A 25393-nucleotide genomic window follows, 5' to 3' on the forward strand; every position below is an offset into this window, starting at 1 on the left:
GGTGTGTGTTAATGTGTGTGGGTGCAAGGGAGGGTTTGTGTTAATGTGTGTGGGTGCAAGGGAGGGTTTGTGTTAATGTGTATGGGTGCAAGGGAGGGTTTGTGTTAATGTGTGTGGGTGCAAGGGAGGGGTTGTGTTAATGTGTGTGGGTGCAAGGGAGGGTTTGTGTTAATGTGTGTGGGTGCAAGGGAGGGTTTGTGTTAATGTGTGTGGGTGCAAGGGAGGGTTTGTGTTAATGTGTGTGGGTGCAAGGGAGGGTTTGTGTTAATGTGTATGGGTGCAAGGGAGGGGTTGTGTTAATGTGTATGGGTGCAAGGGAGGGTGTATGTTAATGTGTGTGGGTGCAAGGTAGGGTTTGTGTTAATGTGTGTGGGTGCAAGTAAGGGTTTGTGTTAATGTGTGTGGGTGCAAGGGAGGGGTTGTGTTAATGTGTGTGGGTGCAAGGGAGGGGTTGTGTTAATGTGTGTGGGTGCAAGGGAGGGGTTGTGTTAATGTGTGTGGGTGCAAGGGAGGGTTTTTGTTAATGTGTGTGGATGCAGCGAGGGTGTGTGTTAATGTGTGTGGGTGCAAGGGAGGGTTTGTGTTAATGTGTATGGGTGCAAGGGAGGGTGTATGTTAATGTGTGTGGGTGCAAGGTAGGGTTTGTGTTAATGTGTGTGGGTGCAAGTAAGGGTTTGTGTTAATGTGTGTGGGTGCAAGGGAGGGGTTGTGTTAATGTGTGTGGGTGCAAGGGAGGGGTTGTGTTAATGTGTGTGGGTGCAAGGGAGGGGTTGTGTTAATGTGTGTGGGTGCAAGGGAGGGTTTTTGTTAATGTGTGTGGATGCAGCGAGGGTGTGTGTTAATGTGTGTGGGTGCAAGGGAGGGTTTGTGTTAATGTGTGTGGGTGCAAGTGAGGTTTTGTGTTAATGTGTGTGGTGGCATGTGTGTTAAACTTTGGGTGGGAGTGTTAATCTACGGATGTGAGGCTGTGTGTTACTGTGCATGCGGGGGCAGGCGAGAGAGGCTGCCTGGTAATGTGTCATGCGTGTGGGCATGCAATTAGCAATGGTGTGTATATAGCCAACATGTGCACCAGACCAACATGCTTAGAGGCAGGCCCTGTGTGCACACCTGACACAGTCCCACACACACCGGGTCTGCCCATGTGTGCAGGGGGGCGGAGTCGGTGCCCGGAGCTCTCTGACACCCTCCTGGTGCAGGGGCACTGGGGGCAGTGCCACCCATGTGCTAGAATGCCTGCACCGGGGCCCAGGGAAGCAATGTTTGCGTGTGTCATTCGCACTCACCCGCCATGCCCAGCTCACACGCAGCCATGAGTCGTGGAAGGAGAAGGCAAGAGATTGTTGAAAGAGTTCAAAGGTCATTCAAAGACACCAAAATCCTCAGAGAAGCAATCTCTTCAACCTGCTAACTTGGCACAATCTCAAGGAATGATGCACTGCGGCCGGACACACAAGCTCTATGTGCAGGCGGCGTAAGGGGCCCCAGAGCACACAGAGCAGGGGCCCCACATGTGGGCAGGGATGAGGGGCCCCAGAGCACAAACAAAGCAGGAGCCCCCCAACGTAGGGCAGGAATGAGGGGCCCCAGAGCACACAGAGCAGGAGCCCCCCCTAACGTAGGGCAGGGATGAGGGGCCCCAGAGCACAAACAAAGCAGGAGCCCCCCAACGTAGGGCAGGAATGAGGGGCCCCAGAGCACACAGAGCAGGGGCCCCCCAGGTGAGGCTGGGATGAGGGGCCCCAGAGCACACAGAGCAGGGGCCCCACATGTGGGCAGGGATGAGGGGCCCCAGAGCACAAACAAAGCAGGAGCCCCTCAACGTAGGGCAGGAATGAGGGGCCCCAGAGCACACAGAGCAGGGGGCCCCCACGTGGGGCAGGGATGAGGGGCCCCAGAGCACACAGAGCAGACACTAGCTTCAAGGGGCTGGGATGAGGGGCCCCAGAGCACACAGAGCAGGGCCCCCCCACGTGGGGCTGGGATGAGGGGCCCCAGAGCACACAGAGCAGGGGCCCCCCACGTGGGGCAGGGATGAGGGGCCCCAGAGCACGCAGAGACTAGCTTCAAGGGGCTGGGATGAGGGGCCCCAGAGCACACAGAGCAGGGGCCCCCCACGTGGGGCAGGGATGAGGGGCCACAGAGCAGAGACTCCTTCAAGGGGCTGGGAGTGGCTGTAGACCCTGAGATAGGGTCCGAGAGTCCTAGGGTCAGAGGCCTCTTTCTTTGCAGAGCAGGGGCCCCACGGGGGTCAGGGATGAGGGGTCTGGTGAAGAGTCTGGGGGAGAAGCGAAGCCCCCAAGGAGCCGTGCCATGGTCGGAGCCCCCAGGGCTGCAGTGTGTGTGGGAGGCTGAGAGTCCTAGGGACAGTGAACTCTGTGTAGGGCTGATTGTGTGTGTGGGTGATGAGGGGGCCCTTGAGGACCATGGTGATGGTCGGGTCAGAGGTCAGAGAGAGGTCCCAACTTACTCTGTCATCGGGGATCCCGTCGTTGTCGTCGTCGCTGTCGCAGGCGTCGCCGATGCCGTCTTTGTCGTAGTCCTCCTGCCCTGAGTTGGGCAGGTTGGGGCAGTTATCCTGGAGAGAGATGGGGAGGGGTCAACAAGAGGAGACACACAAACCATACCCCCACCCCCCAGCAGCATAATATGGGGTTGTTGGCCCTGGGGACCATGTGCCAGTCTGTGGGACGCACCCCAGGCCAGCAGCTTGCGTTAGTAAGTAGCCACATCACACTCCTGCACAACCAGCTTCACAGCATGTCAGACCACCCCTGACCCAAGCCCTCACCCCACAAAAACCTTTCACGCAGCTGTGGCAGAGAGGGCTTCACTGGTCTGTGGCAACAACTCCTTGGCGGCACCTGCTCTACTCGTCTTTAGCTGCTCCTGCTCTACGTGCCTTTGGTGGCTATTGTTCTACTACTCGTCTTTAGCGGCTCCTACTCTACGTGTCTTTGGAGGTTCCTGCTCTACGTGTCTTTAGTTGCGCCTGCTTTGCTTATCTTTGGTGGCGCCTGCTCTACTTGCCTGCTCTACTTGTCTTTGGCGGCTCCTGCTCTACGTGTCTTTGGCGGCTCCTGCTCTACGTGTCTTTGGCGGCTCCTGCTCTACGTGTCTTTGGCGGCTCCTGCTCTGCGTGTCTTTGGCGGCTCCTGCTCTACGTGTCTTTGGCGGCTCCTGCTCTGCGTGTCTTTGGCGGCTCCTGCTCTGCGTGTCTTTGGCGGCTCCTGCTCTACGTGTCTTTGGCGGCTACTGCTCTACGTGTCTTTGGTGGCTACTGCTCTACGTGTCTTTGATGGCTACTGCTCTACTCGTCTTTAGCGGCTTCTGTTTAGCGGCTCCCGCTCGACTCTTCTTTAGCGGCTTCTGCTTGACTCGTCTTTAGCAGCTCCTGCTCTACTCGTCTTTATGGGCTCCTGCTCGACTCGTCTTTAGCGGCTCCTGCTCGACTCGTCTTTAGCGGCTCCTGCTCGACTCGTCTTTAGCAGCTCTTGCTCGACTCATCTTTAGCGGCTCCTGCTTGACTTGTCTTTAGCGGCTCCTGCTCGACTAGTCTTTAGCGGCTCCTGTTCGACTCGTCTTTAGCGGCTCCTGCTCTACTCGTCTTTAGCGGCTCCTGCTCGACTCGTCTTTAGCAGCTCTTGCTCGACTCATCTTTAGCGGCTCCTGCTTGACTTGTCTTTAGCGGCTCCTGCTCGACTAGTCTTTAGCGGCTCCTGTTCGACTCGTCTTTAGCGGCTCCTGCTCTACTCGTCTTTAGCGGCTCCTGCTCGACTCGTCTTTAGCGGCTCCTGCTTGACTCTTCTTTAGCGGCTCCTGCTCGACTCGTCTTTAGCGGCTCCTGCTCGACTCGTCTTTAGCGGCTCCTGCTTGACTCGTCTTTAGCAGCTCCTGCTCTACTCGTCTTTATGGGCTCCTGCTCGACTCGACTTTAGCGGCTCATGCTCAGTCGTTAGTGGATCCTCTTGTCCCAGTCTTTAGTGTCTCCTACTGTGTTGTTCTTCAGTGGCTCTGCTGTCATTTTCTTGCCCATCCATTTTCTTTATCGGCCCTATAGCTCCTGCTTCATGACTCTAACAGCGCGTACTGTTCTTCTAATTAGGAGGCTGTGCAGGTCTTTGATTCTCCAGCCCATGATGCATCTCATTTAAACCCCCTGCTGTGTTTTTTTAACTGCCCCTGCTGCCCAGTTCTTTAACTGCCCCTGCTGCACCACTCTTCAGCTGCCCCGGCTACACCACTGTTCAGTTGCCCTGCTGCGTGGTTCTTTGACTGCCCCTGCTGCGCGGTTCTTTAACTGCCCCTGTTGTGCGATTCTTTCACTGCCTCTGCTGCGCGGTTCTTTAACTGCCCCTGCTGCACCGCTCTTCAGTTGCCTTTTCGCTCTTCAGTTACCCTGTCGCTCTTCAGTTACCCCTGCTGTATGGACTGGCACACCTGTAGACGTGTGATAGTAGTGGTGTTGGTACTTTCGTTGGCAGGCCTGGCAGGGGCACGGCTAGCGCGAGCTGCAGTGGCCTCTGACGAGGGTCCTGGCAAGTACTTTTTATTTTTACACATTAAGCACTGACCTTTTTACAGTGGTAGGTGGCATTGGCCACGCAGACGAGGTCCTCGTTTGGCCATCCATCCAAGTCGGTGTCCTCACCACAAATGATGCCATTTCCGGCGTAGCCAGGCTTGCACTCGCACCGGTAGGTGGGCTCGCTGTAGGGGCCCAGGTAGTTGCAGCGGGCATTCTTGTTGCAGTCGTGGGTGCCATCCGTGCAGGGGTTGCGGGGTTTACAAACCTGCAGAAGGAAGAAATAGAACCACTCAGTGCCTGGCAGGGTCAGATGAGGTCACTTCCTGTTTTACGGGCATCCTACAAAGTAAACATATGTGTTGTGGCACTTGACAGATTCATGGATGGGATCAGAAGGCTACCATATGTAAACCATGGCCCATTCACCTTGAATAAAACACCTACATCTAACCGCAGCAGTGACCCCTCCCTGCAGGAGTGACCGCTCCCTGTAGCAGTGACCCCTCCCTGCAGCAGTGACCCACTACCCACAGCAGTGACCCACTCCCCGCAGCAGTGACCCCCTCCCGCAGCAGTGACCTCTCCCTGCAGGAGTGACCCCTCCCTGCAGCAGTGACTCCTCCCCACAGCAGTGACCACTCCCTGCAGCGGTGACCCCTCCCTGCAGCGGTGACCCCTCCCTGCACCAGTGACCCATCCATGTCCTTTTACACACCCACCTGCCAACTAAGATCCTCCAATCAAGCCCTCGTCTCAGTTCCGCGTATCCAAAGATCCACCATGGGAGGTAGATCCTTCTCCTACTTGGCGGCCAGGACCTGGAACTCACTCCCCACTCACCTCCGCCTTACACAGAACCACATCTCCTTCAGAAAAGAACTTAAAACCTGGCTATTCGATAAATAATGACTCCCCCACCCCCCAAGCGCCTTGAGACCCTCTGGGTGAGTAGTGTGCTATATAAATTCCCGAACTTGAACTTGAACTTGAACATGTGTGTGGGGTCCATGAATGCGGGCTCCATGTATGTGGGGGAGGTGTGTTGGGGACTATCTGTGCAGAGTCTGTGTGTTGCGGGTTCTTGTGTACAGAGTCAATCTATGCGGAGTCTGTGAGTGAGGAGACCCTGTATGAGGGGTCCATGAATGCAGGGACCCTGTATCTGGGGACCCTGTATGTGGGGTACATGAATGTGGGGACCCTGTATGCGGGGACCCTGTATGCGGAGACCCTGTATGCGGAGACCCTGTATCCGGGGACCCTGTATGCAGGGTCCATGAATGTGGGGACCCTGCATGCAGGACCCTGTATGCGGGCCCTGTATGTGGGGTACATGAATGTGGGGACCCTGTATGCGGGGACCCTGTATGCGGAGACCCTGTATGCGGAGACCCTGTATCCGGGGACCCTGTATGCAAGGTCCATGAATGTGGGGACCCTGCATGCAGGGCCCTGTATGTGGGGACCCTGTATGCAGGGACCCTGTATGCAGGGACCCTGAATGCGGGGACCCTGTATCCGGGGGCCCTGTATGCAGGGTCCATGAATGTGGGGACCCTGCATGCAGGACCCTGTATGCGGGCCCTGTATGTGGGGACCCTGTATGCAGGGACCCTGTATGCAGGGACCCTGAATGCGGGGACCCTGTATCCGGGGGCCCTGTATGCAGGCTCCATGAATGTGGGGACCCTGCATACGGGGTCAATGAATGCGGGGACCCTTTATGGGGGGACCCTGTATCCAGGGACTCTCTATCCGGGGATCCTGTATGCGGGGACCCTGTATGCGGTGATGCTGTAAGCAGCGATCCTGTATGCGGGGACCCTGTATGCGGGGACCCAGTATGCGGGGACCCTGTATCCGGGGACCCTGTATGCAGGGTCCATGAATGTGGGGACCCTGTATGCGGGGTCAATGTATGCGGGGACCCTGTATGCCGGGACCCTGTATCCGGGGACCCTGTACGCGGGGTCTCCGTCTCTCCTCCCATCCACAGGCCTTTCCTTCTGCTCGAGGCCTCCGGGGCTGGGGCAGGGAGTGGGGTCGGTACCTGCTTGTGCTCTGTAGCATACTCCACGCCTTGGCCGAAAGGCTGAGTCCCGGTGAAGCGCGGGGGGCAGGGAAGGCAGTTGTACCCTGGGTCCGTGTTCTCGCATCGGTGGATCCCATTGAAGACGAAGCAGGCGTCGGGCACCTCTGTGCACTGCGGAGGCAAAGAAGAGCTGTGAGCAAGCGCCGCATTTCATCATCACAATCCCTGCACCGCTGCCAGAGGATGCCATGTGTGCTCTTGGCTACCCCGGGTGGAGGAGCGCCATGTGTGCTCTTAGCACCATCGCCCAGCACAGTCCAAGGAAGCAAGGATGGAGCTACAGATGTATGTAGTGGCGCAGACCCAGCTGGGAGACAGGGGGGTCCGGGGCATGTGCCCTGATGGGACCTGTTCACACGGGTACCCCCTCGCCCCCACACATACATGTAATGTGTGTTCTTACAGGCACATGCATCAAAAGAAAATCCAGTCGCAAACGGGCAGATTATCAGAATCTGCCCCTGTGCGACCGGTATTTTTGCATTTGGGATGCATCATCCCAAATGCAAAAATCGCAATTTAAGTTATCTCTACATTGCGATTACTGAAATTGCGATTGCATTTAAAGAATCGCAAATTGAGATTCTTTGGATGCAATGCATTAAAGTTAAAAAAAAGGCGATTTCGCTAACAGGGGGTGCAAATTACCATGAATTTGAACTTCATGGTAATTTGCAAAAACTTTGAAAAATGCACTTCGTTATTTGCGACTCGCAAATAAGGAATGCGTAGAAATCGCAATCTTTACAGCAATTCCTACATGCATAGGCTTTTGCGAGTCCTTAATTGCGATTCCTTAATTATCGCAATTAAGGGCTCGCAAAATCCTACCTTGATGCACGTGCCTGTTAGAGCCCACCCGTCCACAAGACATCAGTGCACACAGAGGAAGAGAGCAGGTGTGCGTAGGGGCACACACCCCTTAAAGCTCGTTGAAGCCAAACTAGGGCAAGCGAACAGAGACCCCCTGACCCCTAAGGGCCACTCACAGCAGGAGAGCTCACGTGCACAGAGACCTCTGACCCCTAAGGGCCACTCACAGCAGGAGAGCACACGTGCACAGAGACAGCCTACCCATCAAGGCACACTCAAACCATGAGAGCACACGTGCACAGAGCCCTCCTGACCCCTTAAGGCCACTCACAGCAGGAGAGCACACGTGCACAGAGCCCTCCTGACCCCTAAGGGCCACTCACAGCAGGAGAGCGCACGTGCACAGAGACAGCCTACCTATCAAGGCACACTCACACCAGGAGAGCGCACGTGCACAGAGACAGCCTACCTATCAAGGCACACTCACACCAGGAGAGCACACGTGCACAGAGACAACCTACCTATCAAGGCACACTCACACCAGGAGAGCACACGTGCACAGAGCCTTCTGACCCCTAAGGGCCACTCACAGCAGGAGAGCGCACGTGCACAGAGACAGCCTACCCATCAAGGCACACTCACACCAGGAGAGCACACGTGCACAGAGCCTTCTGACCCCTAAGGGCCACTCACAGCAGGAGAGCACACATGCACATAGACCTCCTGACCCCTAAGGGCCACTCACAGCAGGAGAGCACACGTGCACAGAGACAACCTACCTATCAAGGCACACTCCCACCAGGAGAGCACACGTGCACAGAGACCTCTGACCCCTTGAGGCACACTCACACCAGGAGAGCACACGTGCACAGAGACCTCTGACCCCTAAGGGTCACTCACAGGAGGAGAACACACGTACATAGAGACAGCCTACCCCTAAGGCCCACTCACACCAGGAGAACACACGTGCACAGAGACCTCTAAAGCCTTAAGGCACACTCACACCGGAGAGCACACGTGCACAGAGACTACCTACTCCTTAAGGCACACTTACACCAGGAGAGCACACGTGCACAGAGACAGCCTACCCATCAAGGCACACTCACACCAGGAGAGCACACGTGCACAGAGACAGCCTACCCATCAAGGCACACTCACACAAGGGGAGCACACGTGCACAGAGACAGCCTACCCATCAAGGCACACTCACACCAAGGGAGCACACGTGCACAGAGACAGCCTACCCATCAAGGCACACTCACACCAGGGGAGCACACGTGCACAGAGACAGCCTACCCATCAAGGCACACTCACACCAGGAGAGCACACGTGCACAGAGACCACCTTTTCCTTAAGGCACACTCACACCAGGAGAGCACTCGTGCACAGAGACAGCCTACCTATCAACGCACACTCACACCAGGGGAGCACACGTGCACAGAGACCACCTTTTCCTTAAGGCACACTCACACCAGGAGAGCACACGTGCACAGAGACAGCCTACCCCTTACAGCAGACCTCTGACCCTAAGGCCCACACACACCAAGATACGGCATCTACATGATGAGACCATCAGCAAGCTCTGCACATTCACTACAACACGTTTACACCAGTGAGACGTTAAGAGAACTCATTCACTACAACACATTTAGAACACAAAGGCTTGCGAGAGAGCTCAGCGCACTCACTACAACATGTTTACATCAGGGAGATGTTAAGGGGCATATTTACAAGCCCCTATCACCACCACAACGTCACTTTTAGGGATGTGTGATGGTGATAGAAACTTTGCCTGATTTACAAGGCGGCGTTAAGCCACTGAACGTGGCTTACCGCTGCCTTGCCCATAAGGCCCCCTTTCACGCTGTATTTAGCATGAAAGGGGCGGGCAGTGAGTGTTGCGGTGGGCGTTCCACCGCAACACCCATTGATTCTGATCCTATGTACAAGGGTGGCATACAGAGAAGGCGGCACCAACGTTAAGACCAAGGAAAACCTGGTCTCAAACAGGCAAAACAAGGAGAAATTCTTCATTTCTCCTTGTTTTTGCTGTTTCCATGTGGCTGCCTTGTGCAGCACTCATGGAAACAGCAAATTGCCAGTGCTTGTTTATGTGCAGGAAGGTCCCCCATTTTTAAATGCTGTTTTGCAACTTCTATGTGTGCTCCATGAAGCCAATAAGTCCAATAAAGGAGGACACAGAGCCTTGGACCGAGCCTGGGCCGCCAGTGGGCTCTCATTGGCGGACTCAGGCGCACACTGTACAGCGCTGCGTTCACCAGTTCCTTGGCCTCTCGGCACTTTACCTTGTCTGCCACTGTGGGTTTTCCCAGCAGAGAGTCTATGAGGGTGATAGGATGGCCTGACTCTTCGACTGATCAGAGCAGCTTACTCCACTCCCAGCGCCTCGAGACCCTCACGGTGAGTTGCGGGCTTACAATTCCCTGAATGAATGAATGATTGACTGCCTCCCTGCTGCACTGAGTTCCTGAGGTGCCCTCAGAATGAAGCGCCTCGACTCACCTCATCGATGTCGGAGCACTGGATGCCGTTGCCTCGGTAGCCGGCAGGGCAGGCCCCGCACTTCCAGGAGCCGTCGATGAAGCTGGTGCACTTGGTTCCCGCGAAGCAGGGGTTGGAGAGGCAGCCGTCTGGGAGGGAAGCGGGGAGAGGCGTTAGGGGGGCTGCTCATTCCTGCTCAGAGCGCTGCGAGCAGTCGCACCGTGTGCTCTACGGCACTGGCAGCTCTGCAGTCAGTGCAGGTGAATCTCGCACTTACCGATAGGGCAGTCCTGCTTGTTGCAGAGCTGACTCTCCGAAGCGTCCCCCTGACACTCCTTGCCCCCATACTGGGGCTCCGGGTTGTTGCAGAGCCGGCCTCGCTTCTGAACGCCACCCCCGCAGGTGACGCTGCAAGTGTCCCACAGTGACCAGGGGCCCCACTGTCCATTAACTGCAAACAGAAAATGCATGTATCTTTAAGATTTGTTCGGTGTCGAGGATCACACGTGTCCGTTGATGATGCGCTGGCGCTCGCCTGCACCTTTTATGGCCTGCATTGATAGGGTGCGTGGGACTCTAGGCTACTGTGATAAGGCGCCCCCTAGGACTGGCCTGAGGCGCACCCTAGGGCTGGTATCAGGTGCACCCTAGGGCTGGCCTCAGGCGCACCCTAGGACTGGCTTCAGGCGCACCCTAGGACTGGCCTCAGGCGCACCCTAGGGCTGGCTTCAGGCGCACCCTAGGGCTGGCTTCAGGCGCACCCTAGGGCTGGCCTCAGGCGCACCCTAGGGCTGGCCTCAGGCGCACCCTAGGGCTGGCTTCAGGCGCACCCTAGGGCTGGCTTCAGGCGCACCCTAGGGCTGGCCTCAGGCGCACCCTAGGACTGGCCTCAGGCGCACCCTAGGGCTGGCCTCAGGCGCACCCTAGGGCTGGCCTCAGGCGCACCCTAGGACTGGCCTCAGGCGCACCCTAGGGCTGGCCTCAGGCGCACCCTAGGACTGGCCTCAGGCGCACCCTAGGGCTGGCTTCAGGCGCACCCTAGGGCTGGCTTCAGGCGCACCCTAGGGCTGGCCTCAGGCGCACCCTAGGACTGGCCTCAGGCGCACCCTAGGGCTGGCCTCAGGCGCACCCTAGGGCTGGCCTCAGGCGCACCCTAGGGCTGGCTTCAGGCGCACCCTAGGGCTGGTCTCAGGCGCACCCTAGGACTGGCCTCAGGCGCACCCTAGGGCTGGCCTCAGGCCACCCTAGGGCTGGCCTCAGGCGCACCCTAGGACTGGCCTCAGGCGCACCCTAGGGCTGGCCTCAGGCGCACCCTAGGGCTGGCCTCAGGCGCACCCTAGGGCTGGCCTCAGGCGCATCCTAGGACTGGCCTCAGGTGCACCCTAGGGCTGGCCTCAGGTGCACCCTAGGACTGGCCTCAGGTGCACCCTAGGACTGGCCTCAGGCGCACCCTAGGGCTGGCCTCAGGCGCACCCTAGGACTGGCCTCAGGTGCACCCTAGGGCTGGCCTCAGGCGCACCCTAGGGCTGGTGCGCCTGAGGCCAGCCCTGGTTACTAGTGACTTGTGCAGCAATACTCGGGCACGGGTTACGAGTGACATGTGCAGCAATACTTGGGCACGGGTTACGAGTGACGTGTGCAGCAATACTTGGGCACGGGTTACGAGTGACGTGTGCAGCAATACTTGGGCACGGGTTATGAGTGGTGTGTGCAGCAATACTCGGGCATAGGTTACGAGTGGTGTGTGCAGCAATACTCAGGCACAGGTTACGAGTGGTGTGTGCAGCAATACTTGGGCACAGGTTACGAGTGGTGTGTGCAGCAATACTCGGGCATAGGTTACGAGTGGTGTGTGCAGCAATACTCAGGCACAGGTTACGAGTGGTGTGTGCAGCAATACTCGGGCATAGGTTACGAGTGGTGTGTGTAGCAATACTCAGGCACAGGTTACGAGTGGTGTGTGCAGCAATACTCGGGCATAGGTTACGAGTGGTGTGTGTAGCAATACTCAGGCACAGGTTACGAGTGGTGTGTGTAGCAATACTCGGGCACAGGTTACGAGTGACGTGTGCAGCAATACTCGGGCATAGGTTACGAGTGGTGTGTGTAGCAATACTCAGGCACAGGTTACGAGTGGTGTGTGTAGCAATACTCAGGCACAGGTTACGAGTGACTTGTGCAGCAATACTCGGGCATAGGTTACGAGTGACGTGTGCAGCAATCCTCAGGCACAGGTTACGAGTGGTGTGTGCAGCAATACTCGGGCATAGGTTACGAGTGACGTGTGCAGCAATACTCGGGCATAGGTTACGAGTGGTGTGTGTAGCAATACTCAGGCACAGGTTACGAGTGGTGTGTGTAGCAATACTCAGGCACAGGTTACGAGTGACTTGTGCAGCAATACTCGGGCATAGGTTACGAGTGACGTGTGCAGCAATACTCAGGCACAGGTTACGAGTGGTGTGTGCAGCAATACTCGGGCATAGGTTACGAGTGGTGTGTGTAGCAATACTCAGGCACAGGTTACGAGTGGTGTGTGTAGCAATACTCGGGCACAGGTTACGAGTGGTGTGTGTAGCAATACTCAGGCTTAGGTTACGAGTGGTGTGTGTAGCAATACTCGGGCACGGGTTACGAGTGGTGTGTGTAGCAATACTCAGGCACAGGTTACGAGTGGTGTGTGTAGCAATACTCGGGCACGGGTTACGAGTGACTTGTGCAGCAATACTCGGGCACAGGTTACGAGTGACATGTGCAGCAATACTCAGGCACAGGTTACGAGTGGTGTGTGTAGCAATACTCAGGCACAGGTTACGAGTGGTGTGTGTAGCAATACTCAGGCACGGGTTACGAGTGACTTGTGCAGCAATACTCGGGCACAGGTTACGAGTGACATGTGCAGCAATACTCAGGCACAGGTTACGAGTGGTGTGTGTAGCAATACTTGGGCACGGGTTACGAGTGACGTGTGCAGCAATACTCAGGCACAGGTTACGAGTGGTGTGTGTAGCAATACTTGGGCACGGGTTACGAGTGACGTGTGCAGCAATACTCAGGCACAGGTTACGAGTGGTGTGTGTAGCAATACTTGGGCACAGGTTACGAGTGACGTGTGCAGCAATGCTCAGGCACGGGTTATGAGTGACTTGTGCAGCAATACTTGGGCACGGGTTACGAGTGACGTGTGCAGCAATACTCGGGCATAGGTTACGAGTGAGGTGTGCAGCAATACTCGGGCATAGGTTACGAGTGGTGTGTGTAGCAATACTCAGGCACAGGTTACGAGTGGTGTGTGTAGCAATACTCAGGCACAGGTTACGAGTGGTGTGTGTAGCAATACTCAGGCACAGGTTACGAGTGGTGTGTGTAGCAATACTCAGGCTTAGGTTACGAGTGGTGTGTGTAGCAATACTCAGGCTTAGGTTACGAGTGGTGTGTGTAGCAATACTCAGGCACAGGTTACGAGTGGTGTGTGTAGCAATACTCGGGCACAGGTTACGAGTGGCGTGTGCAGCAATACTTGGGCACAGGTTACGAGTGGTGTGTGTAGCAATACTCGGGCATAGGTTACGAGTGGTGTGTGTAGCAATACTCAGGCACAGGTTACGAGTGGTGTGTGTAGCAATACTCGGGCACAGGTTACGAGTGGCGTGTGCAGCAATACTTGGGCACAGGTTACGAGTGGTGTGTGTAGCAATACTCAGGCTTAGGTTACGAGTGGTGTGTGTAGCAATACTCAGGCTTAGGTTACGAGTGGTGTGTGTAGCAATACTCGGGCACAGGTTACGAGTGGCGTGTGCAGCAATACTCAGGCACAGGTTACGAGTGGTGTGTGTAGCAATACTCGGGCACAGGTTACGAGTGGCGTGTGCAGCAATACTTGGGCACAGGTTACGAGTGGTGTGTGTAGCAATACTCGGGTATAGGTTACGAGTGGTGTGTGTAGCAATACTCAGGCACAGGTTACGAGTGGTGTGTGTAGCAATACTCGGGCACAGGTTACGAGTGGCGTGTGCAGCAATACTTGGGCATAGGTTACGAGTGACGTGTGCAGCAATACTCGGGCATAGGTTACGAGTGGTGTGTGTAGCAATACTCAGGCTTAGGTTACGAGTGGTGTGTGTAGCAATACTCAGGCTTAGGTTACGAGTGGTGTGTGTAGCAATACTCGGGCACAGGTTACGAGTGGCGTGTGCAGCAATACTCAGGCACAGGTTACGAGTGGTGTGTGTAGCAATACTCAGGCACAGGTTACGAGTGGTGTGTGTAGCAATACTTGGGCACGGGTTATGAGTGGTGTGTGTAGCAATACTCAGGCACAGGTTACGAGTGGTGTGTGTAGCAATACTTGGGTATGGGTTATGAGTGATGTGTGTAGCAATACTTGGGCACGGGTTATGAGTGATGTGTGTAGCAATACTTGGGCACGGGTTACGAGTGGCGTGTGTAGCAATACTCAGGCACAGGTTACGAGTGGTGTGTGTACTGTAATACTTACTCGGGCATGGGTCCTTCTGGCAGGGCTTGTTCTCTCGTGCCACGCCTTCACACTGCTTGCCGTTCATCTGTGGAGTGGGCGAGTTGCACAGCCGGATCCTGGTGATCTGACCACTGCCGCAGGTGACAGAGCAGCTAGACCAGGGCGACCAGTGGCTCCAGCCGCCATCCTGCTTAACTGCAAGAAAAGGATGCATGAAATCAGTATGAGAGACAGCTCTGCTGTCACAGCACTCTGAGGATAGCGTTGCTTTAACAATGTATGGATATGGGATTCCTATAGAGCTGACCTAGCTAACAGGTAACTCTTGCATTGACAGCCAAGAAGAGTGAAGTAACTTGATACGTGGCCCTGCTTTTACAATGAAAGCTAGGAAGCCGGGTGTGAGGGATAGCTTTGCTATTTAGGGCCTGTGAATATCAGATTTGTGTACCCTTCGGGTACTACTGCCTGAGCCTGTGGCCCCCCTGCCTGAGCCTGGGGCACCCCTTCCTTGAGCCCAGGGCACCCTGCCTGAGCCTGGGGCACTCCTGCCTGAGCCCGGGGCACCCTTGCCTGAGCCCGGTGCACTCCTGCCTGAGCCCGGGGCACCCATGCCTGAGCCCGGAGCACCCCTTGCCGAGCCCAGGGCACCCCTGCCTGAGCCCAGGGCACCCCTGCCTGAGCCCGGGGCATCCCTGCCTGAGCCCAGGGCACCCCTGCCTGAGCCCGGGAAACCCCTGCCTGAGCCCAGGGCACTCCTGCCTGAGCCCGGGAAACCCCTGCCTGAGCCCGGGGCACCCCTGCCCGAGCCCGGGGCACCCCTGCCTGAGCCCGAGGCACCCCTGCCCGAACCCGGAGCACCCCTTGCCGAGCCCAGGGCACCCCTGCCTGAGCCCGGGGCACCCCTTCCTTGAGCCCAGGGCACCCTGCCTGAGCCCGGGGCACCCCTGCCTGGGCCCGGGAAACCCCTGCCTGAGCTCGAGACACTCCTGTCTGTGTGTTTGTGTTTTTGTGTATCTCTGTGTTTGTTTTTGTGTCTGAGTGTCTGTGTGTGTGCTTTTCACCCCAGAATGCCCCTCGCCATTGAATCTCCCATTTCCTACCATTCCACTCCTTTCTACTTTCTGGGGTGAGTTTCTGTGAAGGACCAGAGTGTTTCTGTGGGTGAACTGGACTAGCTCTGCCTCTGGAGGCTGGCGTGCTCCTCTAGTCCAGACTAACCCTTTGAAATGCTCAGGGTCGTATTGGTAAGGCGGGCACTTGGGCAATAGCCGAGGGGCTGGTATTCGAGTTCCAGCGGTAGGAGGGTGCTTTTTTGGGCCCCCAGGGGGCCGAATTGGGCAGTGTCTGTGGTATTCGGATGCCACCAGCGGCCCAGTGGATGCCGGAGTGGCCTTTCTGGAGGCAGATGGGCGTCCATTACCTCCCTTTTATCAACGGGCAGAGGGGTCACTCCCTTTCTCTGGCTGGGCCGGTCCATTAATATATGAATGTTGAGTGGGCAGAGGGCCTGAGCAGAAGTGGTCTCACTTGTATTCATGTGTGGTTCACCAGTCTGAACTAATCCATGCATATTTTTTATCTAAGTGAAGTGATAGAGACCCCCGCCCACTTCTTTTCATAAAACTTTGCCGAAGCAGTGTTTTGCCAGTGTTTTGTGGAAAGGCAATCGGCAGATGTGGATCACTTTATTTTTGCGTGCTCGGGCCGATTTCTTTTTTTTTAAACAATTTTGATTAAGAAAAGAAAAGGAATAATACCAGGCATTGATAAAGCAATAGTTGGGGCCACAGTACAAAATTACACATTGCGATACAGATGGAGTTCGATAAGCACAGTTCACTCCCCCATGTCTAAGCAGATATAGTAATGACCCGCGTGACCAGTAATCAACCAGTACCTGGGTGGACTAATGTGGACACTAAGCACGCGCACCAGTTGCTATCTTATAATCAAGCAATCGCCTTATATAGTTTAGGGCGGGAGCCCAGCGTCAATCCCAGGAGCGTTCAACAGTAAACTTCTTTCACGCTGTCATTCAGTTGAAGGAGATACACAGATACTGCCTCCATATTTATTCCACCTTCCCCACTTGTGGTCCCATTTCTTAGGGCATCCCCTGTGCTTGAACACATCTTTCATCCCAATCCAGCCCTGGTGATGCTATGTCACTCTACAGAGGTGGGACTGCTTCGCAGCGCTTCCAGCTCTTGAAGGTGGCGCATACTTACACCGCTTGTCGCAGTCCTGCATGTGGCAGGTCCGGGTCTGCACCGAGGAGCCGTCGCAGCGGTTGTTGAGGCTGTCGCAGCTGCGACCCCTCTGCTGGATCCCGTTCCCACAGGAGGCAGAACAGGGGGTCCACTCGGACCAGGGGGACCAGCCATCTTCAGGGGAGTCACTGGCTGCAAGGGAAAAGGCTGCTCGTTAGATGGAGTTGAAGGGACACCGACAAAAGGTGAGGTAAGGCACTGACGGACACCGACAAAAGGTGAGGTAAGGCACTGACGGACACAGACAAAGGATGAGGTAAGGCACTGACGGACACAGACAAAAGGTGAGGTAAGGCACTGACGGACACCGACAAAAGGTGAGGTAAGGCACTGACGGACACCGACAAAAGGTGAGGTAAGGCACTGACGGACACAGACAAAGGATGAGGTAAGGCACTGACGGACACAGACAAAGGATGAGGTAAGGCACTGACGGACACAGACAAAGAATGAGGCAAAGGCACTGACGGACACCGACAAAAGGTGAGGTAAGGCACTGACGGACACAGACAAAGGATGAGGTAAGGCACTGACGGACACAGACAAAGAATGAGGTAAAGGCACTGACGGACACAGACCAAGGGTGATTTAAGGCACTGACGGACACAGACAAAGGGTGAGGTAAGGCACTGACAGACACAGACAAAGGATGAGGTAAGGCACTGACGGACACAGACAAAAGGTGAGGTAAGGCACTGACGGACACAGACAAAGGATGAGGTAAGGCACTGACGGACACAGACAAAGGATGAGGTAAGGCACTGACGGACACAGACAAAAGGTGAGTTAAGGCACTGACGGACACAGACAAAGGATGAGGTAAGGCACTGACGGACACAGACAAAAGGTGAGGTAAGGCACTGACGGACACAGACAAAAGGTGAGGTAAGGCACTGACGGACACCGACAAAAGGTGAGGTAAGCCACTGACGGACACAGACAAAGGATGAGGTAAGGCACTGACGGACACAGACAAAGGATGAGGTAAGGCACTGACGGACACAGACAAAGAATGAGGCAAAGGCACTGACGGACACCGACAAAAGGTGAGGTAAGGCACTGACGGACACAGACAAAGGATGAGGTAAGGCACTGACGGACACAGACAAAGAATGAGGTAAAGGCACTGACGGACACAGACCAAGGGTGAGGTAAGGCACTGACGGACACAGACAAAGGGTGAGGTAAGGCACTGACGGACACAGACAAAAGGTGAGGTAAGGCACTGACGGACACAGACAAAGGATGAGGTAAGGCACTGACGGACACAGACAAAGGATGAGGTAAGGCACTGACGGACACCGACAAAAGGTGAGGTAAGGCACTGACGGACACAGACAAAAGGTGAGGTAAGGCACTGACGGACACAGACAAAGGGTGAGGTAAGGCACTGACGGACACAGACAAAAGGTGAGGTAAGGCACTGACGGACACCGACAAAAGGTGAGGTAAGGCACTGACGGACACAGACAAAGGATGAGGTAAGGCACTGACGGACACAGACAAAGGGTGAGGTAAGGCACTGACGGACACAGACAAAAGGTGAGGTAAGGCACTGACGGACACAGACAAAGGATGAGGTAAGGCACTGACGGACACAGACAAAGGATGAGGTAAGGCACTGACAGACACCGACAAAAGGTGAGGTAAGGCACTGACGGACACAGACAAAAGGTGAGGTAAGGCACTGACGGACACAGACAAAGGGTGAGGTAAGGCACTGACGGACACAGACAAAAGGTGAGGTAAGGCACTGACGGACACATACAGAAGGTGAAGTAAGGCACTGACGGACACAGACAAAAGGTGAGGTAAGGCACTGACGGACGCAGACAAAGGGTGAAGTAAGGCACTGACGGACGCAGACAAAAGGTGAGGTAAAGCACTGACGGACACAGACAAAAGGTGAGGTAAAGCACTGACGGACACAGACAAAAGGTGAGGTAAGGCACTGACGGACGCAGACAAAGGGTGAAGTAAGGCACTGATGGACGCAGACAAAGGGTGAGGTAATGCACTGACGTTTTTGGAAACAAAGAGAGATGATGAAGGCACTGTGTCATTCACCACTGTGGAAAGCAAGAATAACTGCACGTATTCTGCACCCTAATTCTGCACTACGTTACAGGATAGTAATTATTTTATTTACTCTCTTTCTTCCCCACAGGTTTTTTATCTGCACCCTAAACTTCAGGAGTGCTTACCCAGAAGTATATTTTTCTTCTGGATGACCAAGGAATTAGGACTGGGTGCGTCTTTTAGAGGGCGCACACCACCCACTTCCTTGTTTTGGTCCTGAGGAATACCGGGGATTTTCCCCATATGGTAGAAACATGTCGACCAACACATAAACGGAGATATGTAGGCCGTAACTTCCCTACTACTATCTCGCCCACATTTTTAATATTGTCCAGTTACTTTTTTATTAAAAATTGTATAAAAGCATTAACCAGGACAATTTTAACATTCACACTTTTTTGTTCGCATCCCACACTTCACTACCTGCTCCACTGTAACACAGGTGTTGAAGCACACCCAAGTGACGCTAGGCCACTTGGGTGGGCCCCGATGATGAAGCAAGTCACCACCAGGTGGTGAGTGAGGGGTTTACTAACAAAGGAACAATGTTTACTTAGTTTGGACAAAAGGCTTCATTTACCCTCATCAGGTAATACTCCTCCATTTGTTCTTTTGGTAATGCACTGACGGACATAGAAAGGGTGAGGAAAAGGCAACGACGGACATAGAAAGGGTGAGAAAAGGCAACGGCGGACATAGAAAGGGTGAGGTAAGGCACAGACAGACATAGAAAGGGTGAGGTATGGTATTGACGGACATAGAAATGGTGAGGTAAGGCACTGACGGACACAGAAAGGGTGAGAAAAGACAACCACGGACATAGAAAGTGTGAGGTAAGGCACAGACAGACATAGAAAGGGTGAGGTAAGGCACCGACAGACATAGAAAGGGTGAGGTAAGGCACCAACGGAAATGGAAAGGGTGAGGTAAGGCACCAACGGACATAGAAAGGGTGAGGTAAGGCACCGACGGACATAGAAAGGGTGAGGTAAGGCACCGACGGACATGGAAAGGGTGAGGTAAGGCACCGACGGACATAGAAAGAGTGAGGTAAGGCACCAACGGAAATGGAAAGGGTGAGGTAATGCACCGACGGGCACAGACAAAAGGTGAGGTAAGGCACCGACGGACACAGACAAAGGATGAGGTAAGGCACTGACGGACACAGACAAAAGGTGAGGTAAGGCACTGACGGACACAGACAAAGGATGAGGTAAGGCACTGACGGACACAGACAAAGGATGAGGTAAGGCACTGACGGACACAGACAAAAGGTGAGTTAAGGCACTGACGGACACAGACAAAGGATGAGGTAAGGCACTGACGGACACAGACAAAAGGTGAGGTAAGGCACTGACGGACACAGACAAAAGGTGAGGTAAGGCACTGACGGACACCGACAAAAGGTGAGGTAAGCCACTGACGGACACAGACAAAGGATGAGGTAAGGCACTGACGGACACAGACAAAGGATGAGGTAAGGCACTGACGGACACAGACAAAGAATGAGGCAAAGGCACTGACGGACACCGACAAAAGGTGAGGTAAGGCACTGACGGACACAGACAAAGGATGAGGTAAGGCACTGACGGACACAGACAAAGAATGAGGTAAAGGCACTGACGGACACAGACCAAGGGTGAGGTAAGGCACTGACGGACACAGACAAAGGGTGAGGTAAGGCACTGACGGACACAGACAAAAGGTGAGGTAAGGCACTGACGGACACAGACAAAGGATGAGGTAAGGCACTGACGGACACAGACAAAGGATGAGGTAAGGCACTGACGGACACCGACAAAAGGTGAGGTAAGGCACTGACGGACACAGACAAAAGGTGAGGTAAGGCACTGACGGACACAGACAAAGGGTGAGGTAAGGCACTGACGGACACAGACAAAAGGTGAGGTAAGGCACTGACGGACACCGACAAAAGGTGAGGTAAGGCACTGACGGACACAGACAAAGGATGAGGTAAGGCACTGACGGACACAGACAAAGGATGAGGTAAGGCACTGACGGACACAGACAAAAGGTGAGGTAAGGCACTGACGGACACAGACAAAGGATGAGGTAAGGCACTGACGGACACAGACAAAGGATGAGGTAAGGCACTGGCAGACACCGACAAAAGGTGAGGTAAGGCACTGACGGACACAGACAAAAGGTGAGGTAAGGCACTGACGGACACAGACAAAGGGTGAGGTAAGGCACTGACGGACACAGACAAAAGGTGAGGTAAGGCACTGACGGACACATACAGAAGGTGAAGTAAGGCACTGACGGACACAGACAAAAGGTGAGGTAAGGCACTGACGGACGCAGACAAAGGGTGAAGTAAGGCACTGACGGACGCAGACAAAAGGTGAGGTAAAGCACTGACGGACACAGACAAAAGGTGAGGTAAAGCACTGACGGACACAGACAAAAGGTGAGGTAAGGCACTGACGGACGCAGACAAAGGGTGAAGTAAGGCACTGATGGACGCAGACAAAGGGTGAGGTAATGCACTGACGTTTTTGGAAACAAAGAGAGATGATGAAGGCACTGTGTCATTCACCACTGTGGAAAGCAAGAATAACTGCACGTATTCTGCACCCTAATTCTGCACTACGTTACAGGATAGTAATTATTTTATTTACTCTCTTTCTTCCCCACAGGTTTTTTATCTGCACCCTAAACTTCAGGAGTGCTTACCCAGAAGTATATTTTTCTTCTGGATGACCAAGGAATTAGGACTGGGTGCGTCTTTTAGAGGGCGCACACCACCCACTTCCTTGTTTTGGTCCTGAGGAATACCGGGGATTTTCCCCATATGGTAGAAACATGTCGACCAACACATAAACGGAGATATGTAGGCCGTAACTTCCCTACTACTATCTCGCCCACATTTTTAATATTGTCCAGTTACTTTTTTATTAAAAATTGTATAAAAGCATTAACCAGGACAATTTTAACATTCACACTTTTTTGTTCGCATCCCACACTTCACTACCTGCTCCACTGTAACACAGGTGTTGAAGCACACCCAAGTGACGCTAGGCCACTTGGGTGGGCCCCGATGATGAAGCAAGTCACCACCAGGTGGTGAGTGAGGGGTTTACTAACAAAGGAACAATGTTTACTTAGTTTGGACAAAAGGCTTCATTTACCCTCATCAGGTAATACTCCTCCATTTGTTCTTTTGGTAATGCACTGACGGACATAGAAAGGGTGAGGAAAAGGCAACGACGGACATAGAAAGGGTGAGAAAAGGCAACGGCGGACATAGAAAGGGTGAGGTAAGGCACAGACAGACATAGAAAGGGTGAGGTAAGGTATTGACGGACATAGAAATGGTGAGGTAAGGCACTGACGGACACAGAAAGGGTGAGAAAAGACAACCACGGACATAGAAAGTGTGAGGTAAGGCACAGACAGACATAGAAAGGGTGAGGTAAGGCACCGACAGACATAGAAAGGGTGAGGTAAGGCACCAACGGAAATGGAAAGGGTGAGGTAAGGCACCAACGGACATAGAAAGGGTGAGGTAAGGCACCGACGGACATAGAAAGGGTGAGGTAAGGCACCGACGGACATGGAAAGGGTGAGGTAAGGCACCGACGGACATAGAAAGAGTGAGGTAAGGCACCAACGGAAATGGAAAGGGTGAGGTAATGCACCGACGGGCACAGACAAAAGGTGAGGTAAGGCACCGACGGACACAGACAAAAGGTGAGGTGAGGCACTGACGGACACAGACAAAAGGTGAGGTAAAGCACTGACGGACACAGACAAAAGGTGAGGTAAGGCACTGACGGACGCAGACAAAGGGTGAAGTAAGGCACTGATGGACGCAGACAAAGGGTGAGGTAATGCACTGACGGACATAGAAAGGGTGAGGTAAGGCACCAACGGACACAGAAAGGTTGAGAAAAGGCAATGACGGACATAGAAAGGGTGAGGTAAGGCACAGACAGACATAGAAAGGGTGAGGTAAGGTATTGACGGACATAGAAAGGGTGAGGTAAGGCACCGACGGACACAGACAAAGGGTGAAGTAATGGAATGAAGGAAACACACAAAAGGTGAGGCACTGACGGACATAGAAAGGGTGAGGTAAGGCACCGAAGGACATAGAAAGGGTGAGATAAGGCACCGACAGACATAGAAAGGGTGAGGTAAGGCATCAACGGACATGGAAAGGGTGAGGTAAGGCACCGACGGACATAGAAAGGGTGAGGTAAGGCACTGATGGACACAGACAAAGGGTGAGGTAAGGCACTGACGGACACAGACAAAGGGTGAGGTAAGTCACCGACGGACATAGAAAGGGTGAGGTAAGGCACCAACGGAAATGGAAAGGGTGAGGTAAGGCACCGACTGACATAGAAAGGGTGAGGTAAGGCACCAACGGAAATGGAAAGGGTGAGGTAAGGCACCGACGGACATGGAAAGGGTGAGGTAAGGCACCGACTGACATAGAAAGCGTGAGGTAAGGCACCAACGGAAAAGGAAAGGGTGAGGTAAGGCACCAACGGACACAGACAAAAGGTGAGGTAAGGCACTGACGGACGCAGACAAAGGGTGAGGTAAGGCACTGACGGACACAGACAAAAGGTGAGGTAAGGCACTGACGGACGCAGACAAAGGGTGAGGTAAGGTACTGACGGACACAGACAAAGGGTGAAGTAAGGCACTGATGGACGCAGACAAAGGGTGAGGTAAGGCACCGACAGACATGTAAAGGGTGAAGTAAGGCACTGAAAGACGCAGACAAAGGGTGAGGTAAGGCACTGACGGACATGGAAAGGGTGAGGTAAGGCACCAACGGACATAGAAAGGGTGAGGTAAGGCACAGACGGACATGGAAAGGGTGAGGTAAGGCACCAACGGACATGGAAAGGGTGAGGTAAGGCACTGACAGATACCGACAAAGGGTGAGGTAAGGCACCGACGGACATAGAAAGGGTGAGGAAAGGCACCGACGGACACTGAGGATGGACTCAGACAAAGGGTGAGGTAAGGCACCGACGGACACAGACAAAGGGTGAAGTAATGGAATGAAGGAAACACACAAAAGGTGAGGCACTGACGGACATAGAAAGGGTGAGGTAAGGCACCGAAGGACATAGAAAGGGTGAGATAAGGCACCGACAGACATAGAAAGGGTGAGGTAAGGCATCAACGGACATGGAAAGGGTGAGGTAAGGCACCGACGGACATAGAAAGGGTGAGGTAAGGCACTGATGGACACAGACAAAGGGTGAGGTAAGGCACTGACGGACACAGACAAAGGGTGAGGTAAGTCACCGACGGACATAGAAAGGGTGAGGTAAGGCACCAACGGAAATGGAAAGGGTGAGGTAAGGCACCGACTGACATAGAAAGGGTGAGGTAAGGCACCAACGGAAATGGAAAGGGTGAGGTAAGGCACCGACGGACATGGAAAGGGTGAGGTAAGGCACCGACTGACATAGAAAGGGTGAGGTAAGGCACCAACGGAAAAGGAAAGGGTGAGGTAAGGCACCAACGGACACAGACAAAAGGTGAGGTAAGGCACTGACGGACGCAGACAAAGGGTGAGGTAAGGCACTGACGGACACAGACAAAAGGTGAGGTAAGGCACTGACGGACGCAGACAAAGGGTGAGGTAAGGTACTGACGGACACAGACAAAGGGTGAAGTAAGGCACTGATGGACGCAGACAAAGGGTGAGGTAAGGCACCGACAGACATGTAAAGGGTGAAGTAAGGCACTGAAAGACGCAGACAAAGGGTGAGATAAGGCACTGACGGACATGGAAAGGGTGAGGTAAGGCACCAACGGACATAGAAAGGGTGAGGTAAGGCACAGACGGACATGGAAAGGGTGAGGTAAGGCACCAACGGACATGGAAAGGGTGAGGTAAGGCACTGACAGATACCGACAAAGGGTGAGGTAAGGCACCGACGGACATAGAAAGGGTGAGGAAAGGCACCGACGGACACTGAGGATGGACTCAGACAAAGGGTGAGGTAAGGCACCGACGGACACAGACAAAGGGTGAAGTAATGGAATGAAGGAAACACACAAAAGGTGAGGCACTGACGGACATAGAAAGGGTGAGGTAAGGCACCGAAGGACATAGAAAGGGTGAGATAAGGCACCAACAGACATAGAAAGGGTGAGGTAAGGCATCAACGGACATGGAAAGGGTGCGGTAAGGCACCGACGGACATAGAAAGGGTGAGGTAAGGCACTGATGGACACAGACAAAGGGTGAGGTAAGGCACTGACGGACACAGACAAAGGGTGAGGTAAGTCACCGACGGACATAGAAAGGGTGAGGTAAGGCACGGATGGACACAGACAAAGGGTGAGGTAAGGCACCGATGGACACTGAGGATGGACGCAGACAAAGGGTGAGGTAAGGCACCGACGGATACGGACAAAGGGTGAGGTAAGGCACTGACGGACACAGGCAAAAGGTGAAGTAATGCACTGATGGACGCAGACAAAGGGTGAGGTAAGGCACTTACGGATGCAGACAAAGGGTGAGGTAAGGCACTGACGGACACAGAGGATGGGAGCAGACAAAGGGTGAGGTAAGGCACTGACAGACGCAGACAAAGGGTGAAGTAAGGCACTGATGGACACAGACAAAG

General features: G+C 54.2%; 1 protein-coding gene across 4 annotated transcripts in view; it reads right to left on the reverse strand.

Moving 5' to 3' along the window:
- THBS1 (thrombospondin 1) overlaps window positions 1-25393 on the reverse strand; it is a 92176-nt gene that overhangs the window by 27629 nt on the left and 39154 nt on the right. For all 4 annotated transcript variants that reach the window (XR_015299856.1, XR_015299855.1, XM_086936905.1 and 1 more), the window contains exons 8-14: window positions 16647-16820; window positions 14434-14610; window positions 10213-10386; window positions 9957-10084; window positions 6579-6731; window positions 4575-4793; window positions 2471-2578 (exon numbers count right to left, since the gene is read on the reverse strand). Coding sequence is in view for 2 of the 4 variants with exons in the window: in XM_086936905.1 (XP_086793031.1) it covers window positions 2471-2578; window positions 4575-4793; window positions 6579-6731; window positions 9957-10084; window positions 10213-10386; window positions 14434-14610; window positions 16647-16820 (1133 nt within the window). In the remaining 2 variants the exon portion in view is untranslated. The remainder of the gene's footprint in view (window positions 1-2470; window positions 2579-4574; window positions 4794-6578; window positions 6732-9956; window positions 10085-10212; window positions 10387-14433; window positions 14611-16646; window positions 16821-25393) is intronic.

The sequence above is a fragment of the Lissotriton vulgaris genome, chromosome 9, assembly GCF_964263255.1.
Source record: "Lissotriton vulgaris chromosome 9, aLisVul1.2, whole genome shotgun sequence".
NCBI lineage: Eukaryota > Metazoa > Chordata > Amphibia > Caudata > Salamandridae > Lissotriton > Lissotriton vulgaris.